Genomic DNA, 19,780 nt, shown 5'->3' on the forward strand with positions numbered 1-19,780 from the left:
TCGAGCAAAGGTTCCTGTTCTGTCTCCTTCAATCCCATGCCTAAATGTACACACTCATTACAAGGGACACTTATATACTCCACAACCATGAATTACCAGGAGTCCTAGAGCACCTAAGTGAATAAGCACTGAAGGATAAGAGTCCAAAAGGAAGAGTTGGTGCCAAGAAGCTGCATTAACAGTGAAATGTTGTGCTTTATGCAATGAATGTATGGATCTCAGGAAAAGAAGTCATCTCCACAGCTGTCACTAGAAATCCATAAGAGTGACCTCAGTTGCTCACAGGCTGTTCAATCTTTGCAGCCTTATGTGCTCATTTAATAAGATAAGTTTTCTATTAAAACTTTCAGTCTTGTTTTCTGTAACCATGAACATAAACAGTTCCTGACTTAAATGACATTATTGATATGACTGTGAGCAAAAGCTTTCCCACTGAGGTTTAAAAGTGGTACCAGCCTGCAAGAGTGGGTCTTTGACCTAGCCATAGAAGGCGCAAATATTTTTACTTCTTTGTGAAAAGTCCTCTGTCTGAAATTCTAGAGCTGAGACATTCATCAGATGCACTGTAAACTGAGTCTTCAACTAAGGTACTTATGTTCATGACCTAACTCCAGAAAATAAGAGGTTTTGAAGTTTTACTCTGGACAACAGAAGAAATTTGTTTGACCTGTTCCAGTCAGCAGGATTGCTGTCGCTTATAGAGAATAGAACAGATGAGGAAAGATGTCACATGGAATCAAACGCAACTATTACATTTCTGTTACTAGAAATTACTTTATTTCAAGGCAGAGACCAACCTCAAGGTAATCCAGACTTCCAAAACAGGTCAGGAGACATCATTTGCTTTCCCCTACTCTAGATCTTGGGAAGTAGCTCAGCCAGACTGAGAAACCATGTAACTGCATGGTTAGCTTTGACTACTTCAGTTTCAGATGGACAGTTTTCTTGCATAGACAATAGAAACTCATGTACCTCTGTTTGTTTTGATGGTATTATGAATCATTGTTGACATATAAGGGTCCTGACTGCCTGCATGGCCTGTTTCTACCCAATCATAAGAATGTATTTCAAAAATGAAGAGACATATATATTACTATACATGTGAAAGTGGGACATTCCAGACATTTTCTAGCATCTTCTATGAATGAATACACGGCAACCAGAAATTGCCAGGCAATGATATTCAATGCATTCAGTGGATCAGAGACAGGTAACCAGGCTGTTCTAAACTATAATTACACGCAACATGTATGCAGTCCTGAAATAAATACCATAGGTACACAGTCTGTGCTGATGCCACCTCACAAGATATAATCTGCTTATACAGGGAATTTAGTCCAGCTGTGTCTGTCCTCTGGTGGATAAAAATCCCAGGAGGAGAGTCCTTATAAACTTCAAATGGCAAACTGTGCATCAGAAAAACTTTAAGTTTTAACTTCTTGCAGCTCAGAATGAAAAACTCAAGTTAAATCTTAGGGTATTCAGAACTAACTGGAAGAGATATTTCTGCAGGCAATCATCCTGGTACAGACAGATAACAAATTCCCACCTTCATAGCTGAAAGAAAATTACAGCCCTGGCTCTCATGAAAAATCTTTCTGCCATACAAAGACCAACCTATAATGCCCTGAACCGATAATCACCTGGCTTTCGTTAAATACAGACACTTCTAATTAAACAACCTGATCAACACAAAAATGTATGCTTTTCAGGCAAGAGATAGTAACCAATTAATCTTCCAAAACAATAATCACACTACGTGGAATTTAAACTGATGAATAAGATACGCAGGTTCTGAAGTCCTAGATTAGTCTACATCCTCTGTTAGTTTCAATAGCAAGAAATAGCAACACTAATCATTTCATTTAAGGAAATGGACTATTGTTACTGACCCAGAAGCATTTTCATTTTTTACCAAAAAAGGTTCTCACAAGATGACCCTTAAAGGGGTTGGTGAAGACAGAACACAAAACAGCCACAGAAAAATTTAGGTTGAAAAGGGACTCTGCTAGTTATCTGGTCCAAAACTCACCAAGCCAAGGCCACCTTAAGGTTACACTGGGTCGCTTGTTCAGTTAAGCTTTAAAACTCTGGTTTTCAACAAGTCAGGAACTTGAGGAATGTAATCTTGATCCCAACATACAGGACCTGCCCCACTTAAAGGAATTTAAGAGGTCCACTACCACGAAGTAGTGAATTAAGGAGGCTGGAAGTTCATAAGAAACTCATTTTCCAGAGTCTCAGCTTTTGAAAAAGGCCAAAGACAGCAGAAGCAAAGGGCATATGCACAGGTCAAATGGACTATACAAATAAAAGCACCAGTGTATGGGTAGGCAGCTGGGATGTTTGCACTCTTAACGGCTGCCAGGTAAACAGGTAACGCCACAAAGCAAAGGGTAGGACTGAACTTTTCTTCCCCAAGCATAATATAAAACCTTTGACTGCAATTGCAGTCTTATGAAGCCTTGCATTCACTGAAGAAGCCTTACTCTTCCTTCAAAGGGAGATTGAGAGAATACTGGTGAGTGTTCACAATGCTCTGTCTCTCAAGGGCCACTACAAGGGTTATACTGAAGAAATTGCAATATCTGATCTGAGTCCGTAAAGTGCTTCGCAAGTACAGGCAGTCCTGCTACGAATTTCTTAAATTCTCATAAAAACCCATTTCACAATAGTAACAGTATCATCAGAAGTCTACAAAGCCAGGACAATGTTTTGCAGGAAACGAGCCACTGCCTTTCCAGATTTATCCCCCAAAGGAAATTATATACCAGAGACAACTGTCCATCTAAAGAAAAGATTTCCACAGGAGGGACAGTTTTCAAAACTAAATGGAAGAAACCAAAAGAGGCTTCAGAGAAAAGAAAAAGAAAATCAAAAGATCCTAAAGAGACTAGAGACAAGGCTGATTAAAGACAATAGAACAAAGAGGTGGTGAACCAGCACAGATCTCAGTTAAGCAGTGAACTGCTCAGACCTCCCTTAAGCAGTGAGCTGAGAGTGAAGTGCTTATTACCACGAATACACAGCATTATTCACAGTGTGCAAGTAGAGGGGGCTTTTATTCGGGTCTACTATGGCACACACTTCCAGGGGACTGAATGCAGGTGGAATTCTGTTGTGAATGCTAGCAATAGGCAGATATTTCAATACTGATGTTTCCCTTTCGTTTAAATATTTATGATAATCTGCACTGATGTTTGGTGTTAGCATTTTTTAGAAACAACAGGTAAATTAACTATGACTTAGTAACCTAGAGGTGAAAGGAAAAAACAATATTTTTTTTTATCCTATTACAAGATAGCCTACTCCAGGCAACTCTAAGTTTGAAATATTATTGCTAATCAGCACCCAAAACTTGACATTCTCAGCAGAAAACAGGAAGAATAAGGACAAAAACATTATCTTCTTTTTACAGATAACAGAAGCAGAGAGAGAGATCAGAGGATTTGCTGAACGCAACACTGGTAAGGAAAGGCTATTCCCGGTATTTACTCATGCTAAAACACTCTCTGTCTGGCCTTGTAAAATTATTCCAATACCCTTGGGTCCCCAGCCAAATTAGTTCTTTATTTATTATCCCACTTCTCAAGTATCTTTCAGATGGGCTCATCCATTGTTCCCCTACAGCTGGGTAAACAGACATAGTCAATTCTATCATGCAGGTTTATCTTACAGCATTCAAAATCCTTTGCATAGGTGGGATTTCCTTTTTTTTCTTTAAGCAAGTAAGAATGTGTTTAAAGGTGACCTGTGCTGAAAAAAAAAAAACCCAACAGAGGACTAGGAAAGTTTGGGGACAATCGGAAGAGAAAGGTTTCTGAAGGCTGACTTGTTTCAATATCCTCTTCAAAGAAACAAACAAAAACCAAAACAAATGACCAATGCTTGAAGACAGCATGTAATCACCCTTACAACAACAAAAAAACTACAATGATATAGACAAGAATTTTACTCACTGACATGGAAAGAAAGTAAGGCTTGAAAGTCCTTGCAGGAGAAGGCTTCCTTTGGACTTTTCTTGTGAACTGACACCACAACTGTGTCAATGATTTTTAAGATGAACAAGAGATTCAAGAGAAATAGTAGAAGAAAAAACTAAACAAACAAACAAACAAAAAAAAGCCTCTCCCAAATGTTAATCTTCTTAAGATTTTACAATCTTCCCAAAGCAGACCATGTTTTTCAGTATGCTTGCCCAGTGTTTAGTACACAACAGTACCTTGTTCCTGATGAGGGCCTCTGGCCCTACTGAAATATAAAACACCAAACAGGAGGCAGACAACACAATACTCAAGAAGAGAGCAGAGCAGATATCCCACTGGAAATAAATTCTTAGTATTTCTTTGCGTTTAAAATCCCACCCCATATCTGTGCCATTTTTACACAGGGAGGGAGAACCAAGCTTAAACCATACACACACAAGAATCTATGTAAATCACAGGAATTAGCAGATGCATTGGTAATCTTCCACAAATAAGAAGCAAAAGCTGCCAGACGTACTTGTAAATTCAAAGATTAACATAAATAGGCAATGCTGAGACTACAGATATTATCGTTCTTTAGGTGAAGTAGCTCTGGAATCCCAGTCCTGAAGAAACTCAGCCACCCACCCAACTCCTGTGACTCAAGTCCCACCTTACATTGCAGAACATCTATGGATTCATCAGCCAGAGACTTGCCAGCATAAACTGGATTCTTGTCACTATTAGAGATGGCAGTGAAGTACTGACTGTAAGTAGGTCAGACCTGATCACCTAAAACAAGGGCAATTTTCTTTACATCTCTGCATAAAGCGTCTGAAAATGGCAAAGACTGAAAATTTGGGAGCTGCAGAGAGACCATCCAAGAAGCATTTCTGACAGAAGAGGTTTAACTACATTTTAATATGGATGGTATTTTCTATTATTATCAGGGCAGGAGCCTATTGTTCAGCAGAGCTCTCCACTTTACACACGAGCTATCTCTTTGAATCTGTCTGAGTCAACTTTAGTGACCACTTTAATATTCACTTTACAATTAATGCTTCTTTTTATGGGTTGGTAGAAGGTAAACCAATTTCAGTTCGGCTTCTAGGTATTGAATTTATTATAAAAAGTTATGTACTTAAAACTCCTATAATGAAACCAGAGGCATCATGAGATATTAACCTAGAGTTAATGCTGAGAAGGCCAGTTTGAATAATTCAATTCATGTCACCTTAAGTATCTTTTCAAATGGAATTAACTTTATCTCACAAAAAAAGGAAGCTCCATGTTCCAGTTACTGATTATTGACTCCATAAGAGTTCAGTCTTAAATCATCTCACCACCATCCTCCCAGCAATTCTATTTCACTACTACCAGAATGCTTCTTTAAATTTTGAGGGCTGACTTTTGTTTTAAAGAAGCAATATTAGGTAACAAGAAAGCATGGTTTCAGAATTACTGCTACCTTTAGGTGATGCTAAAACAGGCCCCCCAGAAAAGTTAACACTGGACTAGCTGCATTAGTTCTAGTTAGCTACTATACACCTGCATTTCAGCCGCATGCACACAGCTGCTGCAGTCTTTTCCTTCTCATACAACTCCACCTCTTTTTGCAACAATGCCACAGATGTTTGCTGCATTTCTCTTGACCTGTTAATTGTCATATTCTAACACAAAGCCCAGCATTTAACCACTGAAAGGAGATGCTTTCAAATACCTATTGAAGCCCAAAGGAAAGTGGAAGCTCATGGTCAACATTATTGTACAGTAACAATGGGGAGCCAGACAGGTCAAAAGCAGGGGATGTTAGGATATAGGTGTAGCAATAGAAATGAATCAAAACAACCAAGTAACAAAATGAGGGGAAAATGAAAAACAAACAAACAAACCCCCATCTCCTAACAGGCAGAACAAAGAGGTGTTTCAGTACAGTGTATGACTGTATAGCCTCACGTTTCTGCAAGGCACAGGAAAATCAGAACGACATCTTACACTGAAGCACAGATGCCCTGGTAACATTGGCAGTTACCTGAAATAGGAAACACTGATTACCTCTTCCAGACAGTTCAAAAAGTGAAAACTAGGTAGCAAGCTAGCATCTATTGATTTAAAGCCTATCCAGGGTTTCCTTACCCAGCCAAAACAAACAATAGGAAAAAGACTCCCAAAGGACTGGGTCTGAAACATAACTCACGAAGACTTCCTTTAGCCTAATATTTAAACAAAGTGGCTTAAAACATGGATTAAAGGGAGAACACAAGAGCTTCCGCAGGGCAGAAAGACCTGGGGTGGGCAGCATTAGAGCAGGAGGAAAGTCTTCTGGGTCTGTCCCCCCTCACAATTCTAACCTCTCAAAAATCCCTCCCTGCTGCATTCCCCTGTGGCATTCCCCATTGAGGCAGACACCAGAATGCAAGCCCTATGCCTGCCTCAACTGCTATGTTAAGACAACACTCAAACAGAACGCGAAGACACCGATCACGACCCTAAAAGCTCACAATTCAGGTATTAAGACAAGAGACAAAAAAACAGCAACAAAAAAAAGTGTGTTAAAATAACGCAATAGCCGAACAAGAAGCAGCCCAGTGACTCTTGATAGCTATCATGTGAAGCAGTATGTTAGGGAAAGAACCAACACAATGAGGCAGTCCTGTAAATCTCTCCATGGTTTCTGAGCTGTGAGGAAAAACATAGCAAGAAGTGCTTGTTTGGGAAAAAAAAGGCAACAATTTATAAAGCCAAAAGCATTCAAGATATAAAGAGCTCATAAATATCAGGACAGCACTGAAAGAAAATTGAAGAGGAAGACTAAAAATACTTTAGAAATAGAAATACTTTGCAAGCTCTAAGGAAAAAAACAATTGAAACATGCTTTGTCATGTTTTTGTCTACAGCTAGAAAGCTCTGCACGGGCCAAGAGGGCTAGGGTAATTTCAGACCTGGTAGGCTGGAGCTGTAGACTAGGTAACCATAACTGAAATGTCAAGGCAAACCTCAATACAATCTGAATTTGTGTTTGTGGACAAAAGTAGAGAAAAATAATGGGATGGATCAAAGACAAGCTTGATAGAAGTTTGCACATGAAATCAGAAAACAGGTTCAGAGAAGTCTGTACATATATTGATGGAGTAATTCAGAAGACATAAGAACAAGAGGAGATGAATGTGGATTGCTGTACCGTCAGCTGCTGATTTGACAGCTAATGGGCTGAAGGTTTCCTATTATCTGCTTCTATCTTTCGCACTGTAGATGTGATTACACCAGATACCTTTACACTAGGTGCTGACCTCGTACAAGACATGTGTATTTAAAGTTGAAAGGCTAACAGTGAAAGGGTAAGCGCAGCAAAACCTGAGGGAAAACACAGCTCCTGTGGTGCTGCTGGACTGCATGGTCTCTTCTGGACTGTTTTTATGGAGGTAGCCTGCAAGTCGCATGTCACAGACAAGAACACAGGCATCATCCATTCTCAGAGAAAAAGGTTCTTGTTTTGAACTCAACATAATCACAAAATGGATAGCAGACAAAAATACAATGGAGTGGAAATGAAATGTTTATAAAGGCTAAAAGCCTGACAAACAGCTCAATGTCCAACAACATATTTTACAAAAAAATACAATCAGCAGGATAAAAAGCAATTTCTGATGTTGAAGAAGTCAGAAGTATTGTAACCTGCTTCCTAAACAGAATTAAAGATTACTTGTTCCTTCACAGGAATCCTGAGAAGTAGGATCTATGTGTGCAATTCTGCTAGTAGGGAGGCCTAAATCAGACCACCTCTTGGACATTCTGTGCTGATGACCTTACTTCTAGCCACTTACAAGCCTTTAAGACTCTTCCAGCAAAAGAAAGGATCAAGGACCCAGCCTATGAGAAAAGGCATAGCCTTAAGTAGGACAGACTCTGGAGATCTGCAGATGGAAATTACTGGAAGAGAACAGCAAGTAAGAACATCAGGTACAGCACTTGCATAAGTAGCCTTCATTTCCAGGGTATAATCTGTTATCAGCAGGGATGCAAATCAAGTACCTAGCTATCAGAAAAAAACAAAAATCAATCTCAGACAACCATGTTTTCAAGGCTTGGGGCGCATTCATCTGAGAAACATTTTACCACTTAATTTAACATATTGTAGCTCTAGTCAACATTTTCTGTTTTTAAAATGCATATATAATTATAGGTCTTCTATAAACAGCTCAAATCAGATGGGCTGCCTTACAGACTTCAGAAAGCTCTTATTGACCACATACATCATCTGTAATGTCCTTTTGAATCATCAAAAGCCACAGTGAAAATCTGAAAGGCTGTTATCTATAGTGACTGCAACTATTTTACCATTTAAGAAACAGGACAGAAAACAGAACAGCATCTCAACTTTTTCCTTAGCAAAGGCATGGGTTCCTATGATTCTACTGCATTATCACATGGTCAGTTAACGTCACCCACTTTACTGAACCAAAATGTGCGGGGTCTTTTTGTTCGTTTCCCTGAAATCCATGTATTTAAGTGAAGGAGTCCTGGGAAGCCAATCACAAAACAGTGTTCACCACTGCATAATGCAAGACAATGCACCCAAAGTTCTACTAAAGGACAAAAGATGTTTCAAAGAAGTTGTTAAAAAAGGAGATCGGGAAAAAAGAGCTTACCTTCTGCTCCTTTTCCTTTGCAGCACTGAGTTCAGAAAGGGAGAGCGATAGTTTTTCCTGCTGCTCAGCTAGGTACTTCTGATAAAGGCTCAGAAGTTCCTGGCATTCTCTGTACTGCTGCTGCAGAGGTAAGACATCAGAAGTTAAGGGAAAAATACTCTTTGGCGAATAGTTAGAATCAAATATATACCAACTTACTCTGTGTAAATCTGATTTGGATCCATAACAGCTCAATTTAAAAACAGATAGTGTGTGTTTGAGTACTGCCTAATGATGATAAATCTGCCTAGAGATGAATGTTCAAGCACAACTTTCTTTCTACTCAGACAGTGGAAAAAGAAGAATTACATCAAATTCTTTTATCATTGGAAAAGGGACAGGCAGGAGGCAGGTGACGACATTGTTTCAGTTGGAACAATTACAGCCTCTGATTTGTATTCAGCAGAGCCAGCCACTACCAATGTTTATTTATAAATAAATAAAAAGCCAGCCAAATAAGTAAATAGTCCATTTTTAAGCACAGAAATGGATTCACAAGCCCATATACCCAAATCCAATCTCTTTGCTTGAGCACCAACAGCTCCAAACCCCACAGCCAAGATGCAGTGCTACAGGCCTTTTAGACACTAGCAGGGATTTTTGGACGGTGATCTGAAGAAGCAGAAACTGTGGCGTTCGCAAGGATATTAACAAGCAACAGTGTCCTGCCTTGCTTGCAGCATTGAAATTCCGACAGGAGACAAATCTGCTCTTCACCTGTCATTGTGTAATTCCCTCCCTTGCTCATGTAGCATGGTAAACCATTTATGCTCCCCTCTCTCCCCCCTCACTTTTAATTATGCATGCAGATGGGATAAGGGCTCGCTGTCCAAAGAGATTACTCTGAATAAATACTTTAATAACAAGTCACTGCAATTAAGGTAGGGAACAAAAACTTCTTCAATCTATAAAATGGTGTTGAGTTACAGATTTCCTTAACATTTTTATGATCTAATCATTGCTTCCAGGCAAAATAATGTTGCAATGCTTTTTGCCAATCATGGCTGCATAAATAACTCACTGCTTTGTTATTCCCCATTATGACCCTGATTCTTTTACTTCTATGTCTTGTTCTTTTTCGGGGGGGCTTGCCAGGTTTTCTTGTTTGTTTTTCTTTCCATTAAAGAAAAGGCTACACAAAGAATAAGCAAAACATTTCAGGAAGGAATGGGAGGTTATTAAGCCCCAATGTTTAAATCGATCAGGAGAGCTCCTAGAACACTTTTGCTCAGCACCTGGAAATGCAGGATGGTACAAACAATGGTCTAAACAAGCTAATTGCTTTCCAGAGCCAGCCTGCCTGAAGCCTGAGCTGTTCTACATTTCAGTTCATTTCGTCAGAGAGCACACCAAAAGGCTGAAGTGATTTGTGGTGGTCTCAGGAGTCTCTGTCAGCTATGATGTATATAAAAGGAATTTTTTATTCTGGTTGTAACCATAGGCAGTAATGTTTATAGTAGGTGAACATATTAGCCTGGACTCAGGGCATGAATTTTACTCTAGAAAAAGCCAGTTCATTTATATAGTCTAAGAGTTAAATGTCGGTATTTGAAGACAAATTATAGGGAAATTCATTTAAACCCATGTTATGTGGCAGAATATAAAAACAGACAACCCTATCTTTATCAGTTTTTTACAGCCCTCTCATTTCACTTTGATTCCAGCAGCCCCTTCCCCACAAAACAGATTTTACCCTCTTCTCCCACCAGCTAGCACTGCTGGCACAAGGCATGAGTACCCTAAACAGCCTTATGGCACATTACAGATGGCCATGCACCTACTCTCACTCCTGCCACAGTGTTAGTGCAAGTCCCACTGGAAAGCTAGGCAAGACTGCCCTCGCTCCCAAGCTTAGCACATACATGGTGCAAATGTACCATAACAGAGATGCCCAAATTGTGTTTTACAGACTGCAGAAGCCTTGATGTGCACCTGAGGCCACCACCTTTTGCATGCAGCTGCCAGATTTAAAATACAGCTTAAAACTGGACATGCAAAATTAACATAAGGAAAGCATGCAAGCAAATCCTGGTTGTCCAAGGGTCAGTTACATGATCATGAGTGGGAAGGGTGATAGTTAACATGAGCCTAAATGGCAGCTGAGCTATCCCTGAAGTTGTAAGATTCGGTCAGCACTGTAACTGTTAAAGCTTCCTGTATTAGAAGATTAAAACCTTGTTCATTCACGCAATCACACTACATTAAGCCAAGATTGTTAGAGCCACCATAGTCTGAAAGTCCAAAGCCCTGCTTTGCTTACCAAGTCAGTAAACATGAAGCTTCAAATAGGAGAGGGAAAAGAAATATTCATTTGTTTAAGATACATGCAGAATAGCTGTAAGTATGGCAATTCTCCATAATGTGCTGGTACATTTACTGCTGAATATGTTCTTAGGAAAAAAAAAGAAAAAGCCTTAATATTAGATCTTACTCTTCCATTCTATTGAATTTTTGCTAAAAGCAGCAAGATGATTTCTTTTTTCCCCCTACAAATTAGCCAGGCAATATACAACACTGCCACAAAAATATTTAAGTCACTCAGATATAACAAGGGCACACACGCACTATGGCACTACATTCTCTAGACAAATACATGGGTAATGCTAAATATTTTCATAATCTGCTTTAAAAAAATAAGGTAAAGATGAAAAACAACACAACCTATGTGACAACAAGTCCTACAGAATTGCATTCCACAGAAAAAGTAATGTGCCTAAATGCTCACATCAGATATTTCTTCATGTGCTCAGGAGCACAAATAATGGATTTACAAGATGTTAGTTACCTGAGAGAAGTGGTACTTGGCATTTCACTGAACAGTAGTTTTATGTCCAAGAAATATGCATTTGAATGTATCGAAGTAATACCTTTCATGTAGTTTATTAGTAAAGCATTGGGGGGGGCACAAAAAAAATTAAATTCAGAAATGCAAATGTTAAGATTTCAACAGCTACATTTACATGTCATACTTACAAGTACTATACATTTTATAGAATAAATTAGTTAATTTCATCACTGAATGAAAGTCAAAGAATTAAGAGTTCGTTTATGGCTCTTAAGAGATAATAACCTCAGTGGAGATAGAGTTGGCTTTGAGAAGAGGGACTCCTAGCATGCAGCAGTAGCATGCTTATAGAAACCAGGAATGGATTTCCAGGAAGAGGGACATTAAGCAGGGAACAAAATGCTTCTTAGGGGTGAAGCTTCATGAGAAGACACAGCCAATCTAATGCTCAAATGCTGCTGAAAACATATCCCCACTCAGCCCCTCAGTGTCACTCACTCCATCTGCACCAGCTCTCCCAAACTCCTCACTCCAAGGGCTCAGCAAACTGCCCCAGCAAGGCAAAGGGTCCACCAAGCACAAGCCCTGGTAGAAAGCAAGCAGAGGGAACAAGCAGCTGGGAGAGGAGGACACCTCCTGAACAGCAGCGACCTGCCTGGTAGTGTCCATCCACCTTGCAAAGTCTCTTTCTCCAGTTCCACTCTTCAGCCTCAGGCTACCAGATCTGCTCTATGACTACAGCAACCACTCACAGCTTACTCCTTGCTGAAATAGTTTTAACCCTCTCACAAGACGAAGTGGGACAAACAACTACAGTTTCTTACTTCTCCAGAAGCAAGGGGGGTGAAGCCAAGTGCCAGTCTCTAGCACACCCACTGACCTCCTGCATTGTTCCCATTGTCCCTTGACTACAAGATTAAAACCTGAAGCCCAACTTAAAATCCAGAGTGTTTTGGTTTAGAACATTCACAACTTCCTAGAAAGCTTTCCAGTTCTAACATATTAGGCTCCACATCCTTCTGTGAGCAATGTTCATGCTACAACAGTTCAAACACCCACTGGTCTCTTCAACTATAGTCAAGGTTTTCAAATGAAGCCAATACCAGGTTTCAGCACATAACCCATGGGGGTTATTTATTTAAATTCTGCCTTTCTTAAATCACCTTTTGTAAGAGGAAAAGAAAATAAATAAGGCAGAGGACCTTATCTTTAGAAAAAGGGAGTTTTAGCCTTTGACATTCAAGAATAAATGTTTAGTTTTACCTCACTTTATTTTAAAGAAAATTAGAGCACCCTCCAATCACGGATATCTGGGGCTGGAAAAAAGTTTTATAGAAGCTATCAGTACAGCAAAAGAACTCTACTAATGAGATTTTTTGCAATCAACCTAATAACAAATGCCTTCCAAATTTTCAGAGTGTTTGTAGAACACCTCACCTAGGGATGTCCTTCCTCCACAGCTCATCACAATCATTTTTGGGGACAGGCATAAGCTCTAATGTTTTGGTTTTACACATGGAAAAACTGCAGCACAGAGAGCCTTCAGGCATGTCTGTGCACTCTTGTGCAACCCAGCAATCCTACACTCCACAAGCCAGCTCCAGGACACAAGTCTTGCAGCTGTAGGGTAAGTTAGCACAGCTCAAACACAGCACTAACAGATCAGATTCATCTTACTCTCAATGCACTCAGACTGCAAGCTTGCCTCTATTCACACCCATACAGACAAGCCCTAAAAGACTTCCCAAGCACCATACAAGATGCCCAGGGATGACTGATTACTACAGTCCCTGACTGTAGATCTAACTTGAACCTGCCTTTCATTCTAGGCTGCATACCCTGATCCATGCCCAGAAGGGAACACAAGAGCTAAATCTCCATCTTCAGCAGCAAGATTCTCCAGTCCCATCAGCCCCTATGTCCAATGCAGGATTCACTAGAGAATCAGAGCTGTTACAGAAATATGCAAAGATGAATAAAGCAAGCAAAGTAAGGAAAAAGTCAAACAGGTAGAAGTCAGATTTAAAATTAAGATAGCAATAACTTACTCTTCATGGTAGAGATACGAGAAACCTCCAGAGATGTTATTTCAGCACCTAATGAAGAAGGCTTTTTGACATCTGCAATCATGATCTATTAACCACAAAACACTATCCTTTAATCGCTGCTCAAGGACAAGCATCTAGAAAGCCGACTAGTTATAATCATACTTGCAATTTCAGCAAAGACCAAACTTCCTTCAATGCTTCAGGTAGTCCCTTCAAGACAAAGGCTGTGAAAAAGCTAGGCTGACAAGAAGATGCCAAGGAGGTGCCACTCACACTAGGCTGATTAAGCTAGGCTGAGCACTGAAAGAGAGAGGTCTTTGGTCTCTAAAGAGAAGTCTACTCAGAAAAGTTGCAGGCAGACCTGAGCTTGCCTGCCTGCCCTCCAACCAGGTAGATTTGAGCCAGACGTATTCAAGGAGCCATGCACAGCCACAGTAGCACAGCATCAAGCCTGATGTAACACCAACACAACACCATTTCCAGTATGTGACTGGACTGTGTCTGGCAGCTTGAACGATGTCAAAGCAAGCTCACATCTGTTTAACAGACATACTGCATCTATAACTTTGGCACTGCAGTGTTACTCAGTAGCCTAAAAATGCCTTAAAATGCTGCAAGAGTAAGAAAGCATTTCACTAAACTCAAGCAAAGCCTAAGACCAATATAGCTGGGTCTCCGAGGACTGCTATCCCTGTACCTTCAACTAAGACTCCAGCTATATTTAAATGCTCATAATACAAGTGAACAGAATTTGCAGAGTCTGCAGGGCCCCAAAGGCCCGCAACAGCCTTGGCAAATTCCACTACAAGTGTGCTCAGTTTTAAGAGGGACCACATTTTTCCATGCATCACCCAGCATATATTTTTCAGTATGTTGACGCATGAGGCAATGAGGCTTATTTTCTACCTTAATATTTAGCATATCCACAGCAGAAAGATACCATGCCTTTTGGGAAATAAGCAATATGTATGTCATTCTGATTTCCACCTGCAGGCTCTTTTCTTCCTAACCAAAGAAAGGATTAAAATAATGCAGCTTCAACTACTTACATATGAAAAGTCATATGAATAAAAATAAACTGCTGGTATTAATGAATTAACATCTAAAAGGAACACTTTAAAATATAAACTAAGATATTCTAAGCTCTTTCCTTCAGCATTTAACAATTACATACTCCACTGGAAGCTGACCCACATTTACTTTTATACTACAACTTGTGTTTAATACCTATACAGTCCTGCGCTTTGACAATCTCATCTCAGAAATGAGCAACAACAGGACTGCATTTAGGAAATCAGACTCTCCAAGCACAGATCACAAAGCCAACACTTTCTTCTGCCTTTAAAATTAAGAGAAATAAAATAAGTAGCTTGAACCTATGTGAATCATTGTTCTGTGAAAGGGTAAAGACTAGTAACTTCTATGAAGGTTTATTATCTAAACTCTGAAGATGCTGCAAAGACTGAAGGTAATAAAATGTTTTATGAACAACTTCACTTTGCTCGTTCTTATATAACTGAGTTTATGTGGGCTCCTTGGCACAGTGATGCTAAGAACCTGTAGGGAACTTTCTGCACATCCACTTTTCAAAGTATTAAATAAATCATCTGGTGTGGGTCTGTACCTTATGAGCCTTCAATTCAAAACACATTCTCCTTCTGATCCAAAATCCTCGGGAAGCACATTTCTGAAAACACTATAAAGAAACAAGTCACATACAATAAGATAGAGTGATGATCTCCAATCTGATGCCCAACAGTTACACTTCAATTTACACTTGAATATTTTAATGTTGTTATCCAGTCAGTAAATTAACTCAAGATGCAAGAATAAGAAGGGGAGATGCATAGGGGAAAAGGTCACAAGATCCACAAAAGTTAAGAACTTCACTTCTGTTTGAAGCATCAGCATTTGTTGTTGAATGCCACAGCTCCCGTATAAAGGAATGGCTTAATACATTCCCATTCTGTTTGAAGGGAAATTAAATTTACATTCTTTGGGAATATGGTATTGTAATTAGTTCATGACTTGATTACACTTTGAAGTGAGCGAGGACTGCATATGGTGCATATAAATTAGTTAAGTTACGGTTGCCTACCTGAAGAAAAGCTACCGAGTTAAAAAAGAAAGTTAGGGACAAAGCCAGGGCAGCCCTTCGGAGCTTTCAGGAAGCATATGTAAAACATCTAATTCAAATCCGAGTCTCTGGACTCACTGATGTCAGGTGGGAGCAGAAATAAAAACTGCAGTTTCCTAAACAGCTGGATGGGTTGTTTTCAAAAAACAATCTTCCCATCTCCACCCATACCACCTGTAGGGCAACTGTTAAAATTGATCCTAAAAACAGCAATAAAAGATGTGAGATTTCCTACCCTGCTTAAATGCACCATATGATTTATTCCTAGTACTTGTAATTTCTCTTTTATTTCTTTTATAGACAGCCTGAGTTTTATAACATCTACCAACATGTTCTGTTCCACCCAGATGATGAAATTCCCAAGTTTGCTTTAAAGATACTGAAAAACATAGAGATGCACAATATAAATATAGTGCATCTAAAATTGGCCAAACAAAAAGATAGCCAGTATGATTTGAAGAGAGCAAGGAAAGCATTTAAAGCTAAAACCAATTCCCAACTCATGAACTCATGACGTGAACTCAAAAAAGCCTCTATCACACTTCCAAATTGCCCAGGCAGTTTAGGGTACCAGATTTGATCCTATGTATTGAAAATACTTTCCACAGGATATGCCAATCAAACTGGGCAGCTTATCTGCCATGTGCTCTGGTTCAAAGGTGGGTAAGGACAAAAATATCACACACCATCATGTGCCAGCAGATGTGCCTGGATCAATAAATGCAAATACCATCTCAGAGCTTGCATTTTCCATTCCAAATGGAAAACAGATCTCCAGCCTTATCTTCATTAATACAAACAAAAGGATACTTACAAGCAAATTAAAAAGAAAATTAAGGTTTATTCTGCAGCTTGGATGTGCTAACAACTTTCATCTAGTGAAAAGGAAGGAAGAATTTAACACACAAAAGGAAAGTTATGCTGCTACACACACTGCCAAACCCATGTGTTTTCATAATAATGAACATAAGGAATCTGATGACAGAGAAACTACGAACCTGAATACACAAAATATAGTCCCCAGATCATCATAACAAGCTACCGGTCCCAGTGGGCCATAAAAATTCTTACTTTTGGCTTAAGAACTGCAGTGGCAGGAGATTTTCCTTCCTGGCAAGAAAGAGTTTGTTCAGAACACACTCGCTCCTTTCAGGGGAGCTCTGCCAATGTCTGTAGCGACTTTCAGGATTTAAAGATTTCCTTTGGCATTTGTTTAGATGGCACAGCTACCCATCTTCTTCCACTGGAAACTGTTAAGGAACTTGTTACTTATTTATTTATCAGCCACCAAATGTACGATCCTTTTTTATGGAAAAAGGGAGCCTGGAGATTCAACCATATACAATTTCTGTGCAAAATAGTCCCAGCATCAGAGAACACCACAACACATTTCATCATGTACAAAAGAAAATGATCTCAACCTGTGCTGTGTGAAAATACAAAGCCAAAAAAAGGTATTGCACCTATCACCATCCACACAAAAAAGAGTGCTATTTTTTCCTTTTACATATTTAGAGTGCAAAATTAAACAAATAAAAGGAACACTGCATAATTTAGCTTTCATTTTCTATCAAATTGCTCATAATTGTAACTATAAAATGATAATATTCTACCATATGTGCATCTGCAAAGCCGACAAAAGCACTGGTCAGCCCCTGAGGCACGAAAAATGGACCTGTCGCTCCACCTAGTGACCGTGATGGATATTACACCTCTCCTAACTCGCACGGAGCGCTTGTCACATTCTGAGGTTAATTTTGTTACAGAGAGGGATCTAACGCATCACTTTGAGACACGAAAACCCGTAGTGCAATCCTCCTGCTACCGTTCTTCCTCAAATTACACTCTCCTCCATCCACACAGGCAGTCACAGCTTTACATAAAATACACATTGCTGGAAGTACTTGCTGTACCAGTTGCAGGCCTTTGTGAGAAATTAAAACATCTTTCATAGTAGTCACCGTTACTGTTTACACAAAGCCATTTGTCATATCAGTACTACTCGATATTAAAACAGTCGTGTTCTTTAATTTGACAATGGTGCTCCTGGCAGAAGCCCGAGGAGAGATAAAGTGCTTTTAGCCTATATGGGAATTGAGGTATCTGAGAAAGGATGCTCAGCCTGTTATGTTTAGACACAGTAAGAGGAGTTACTTAACAGGATAAATGTGAGCTCAGACTCAGACGCAAGGAGGAAAGGGGATGAAGAAGCAAAAGAGAAATAGAATGCAAAACCTGAATGTACTGAGAGCAGAGCTACAGCACCTCCATCTCAATTAAAGAATGCACATAGTAAATCAGAAAGGTGTCTGCTTTGCGGGGAATGAGAATGTAAGATCACAAAACATCAACTCATTTTGTAACAAAGCTAATCAGGTTTGGTCTCCATTAGTATCAGAATGGGGATCACCTGAGAATACACAGTGGTGTCTGTCTTGTTGTTTCCTCGCAGGAAACAATCAATCATCACTTTTAATTTTATATACTTGATGTCTCACACTGAACCTTTTCCTTACAGCTCTCAAATGGGAATAATGCTGATGGGGAAAAGCAGACTCTCCTTCAGCTAAGCTCTCAGTACTCTTGGAATGAGCGAATCCATGCTTGGGTCCATACTGGAAAGGAAACCTGGCCATTACAGGGAATTCTTTTGTTTGCTGCTTCCTCACGTGGGTGCCTCTCTGTATTTCACACAGTCAGCACCAGGCTTGGGGATTTCAACTTACTTTCTTCCCCTCCTTTACACTAGAACATACTCAGAAAGCAGCACACAGATTTTAATCTATTGGCAAATGGTGCAAGTGGCAAGATGAAAACCTGTAAATGCTGCTGGACCAAAATAGTAAAAAAATAAATACCAGTGAGCCAAGAAATCTTGCTCTTCTTAAGGAACTGCCTTCAGTGTTATAGCTGGAACAGCACAGAATGTATAAATTGCAGATCATTCTAGAGAATTTATTTTTTTCTTTTAAAACTATTGCTATTTTGACAGTCTTTCTAACCTTGTTAGAACACAATCTGTTTGCACGCTGCTGATGAGAGAAAAGCAACGCTCCTTTTCCTAAAAGGCAGCTGAGGTCAAACCAAACTCCATACAAGCGCACCAATACTAATTTTAAAGGAGGTGTCCCCAAACCCAAAAAGGAAAGTATTCCATGTCAGAGTGCTCAAAGATTTTCTTTTCCATCACGTGCTGAACACAGATCTAATTAGATAAGTATTTAAGGATGACGTCAAAGGCCCAGAAAGTTAGTCCTTGTACAAAACTGGCCTTAAACATGACAAACTGAGAGGCACTGGTTTCACTGAAGCCAGAGAAGAAAAGATTTACTAACAGCCTCCTTTATAAGGTTCATTGTTGTAAGACTACCCAATATAAAAGATTAACACATCTTATCTCCCACTTTCACTGAAAACTATTATACCCCTCATTAATAAATGCACTTTTCCACATCATTTACAGCACTAAGGTCTCAAATAGCATTATCTAAAACAGGGTGTGTCCTGCTGCTCTTCCCAGTGGTAGCCTCTTTTTGCAGTAACAGTACTCAAAAATAAACCTCACAGCTCAAAACAGGCAAAATTAACAGGTCTGCTTAAAACTGAGAGAAATTACAAATAAAAATCATTTGGTTTGCAACCAAATGGATGGTTTCCATTGGATTTCCATCTGGATTTCATTTCTTGACTTTGGTTCCCTCACACCCAGACCAAAAGGTGAAACATCCACATATTGTAAGATGGGAAACGTCTACCTTTTGAAACTAATGAGTAATTACATGCTTTTATCCTGACAACTTGAGGTGTAGAAGTAGGTAAGAGAACCACAGCTCCTGGAATTAACAGGGACTTTAAAATTCTTCAGATCTGGATCACTAGAGAAGAAAAGGAAGCTGTATGGTACAAACAGTACAACAGTGTCCCAGATTATATACTTTTGTGTCCATAGGCTTATCAGGACAGACCACAACAGTGTACCTTAATATCATATGAAGGAGAGGATATCAGATAAGGAAAAATACACATTTTTACATTCTCAGTAAAAACAAAATGACCAGGACAGCCTTTATTCTTTCTCAAACAGGAGAACTGTTATGAGCCAGACAAATACAAGATATAGCAAACAGAAAAATTTCCTAATCAAATTGTTAATATTT

The 19,780-nt window shown here is 39.4% G+C and overlaps 1 protein-coding gene across 1 annotated transcript in view; it reads right to left on the reverse strand.

Moving 5' to 3' along the window:
* Positions 1–19,780, reverse strand: part of KIAA1328 — a gene marked incomplete at both ends in the record, with an annotated part of 171,574 nt that overhangs the window by 92,432 nt on the left and 59,362 nt on the right. Inside the window, one exon of the mRNA XM_080637342.1 lies at positions 8,615–8,742. Coding sequence (XP_080493468.1) covers positions 8,615–8,742 — 128 coding nt within the window. The remainder of the gene's footprint in view (positions 1–8,614; positions 8,743–19,780) is intronic.

The sequence above is a fragment of the Psittacula echo genome, assembly GCF_963264785.1.
Source record: "Psittacula echo genome assembly, chromosome: Z".
Taxonomy (NCBI): Eukaryota; Metazoa; Chordata; class Aves; order Psittaciformes; family Psittacidae; genus Psittacula; species Psittacula echo.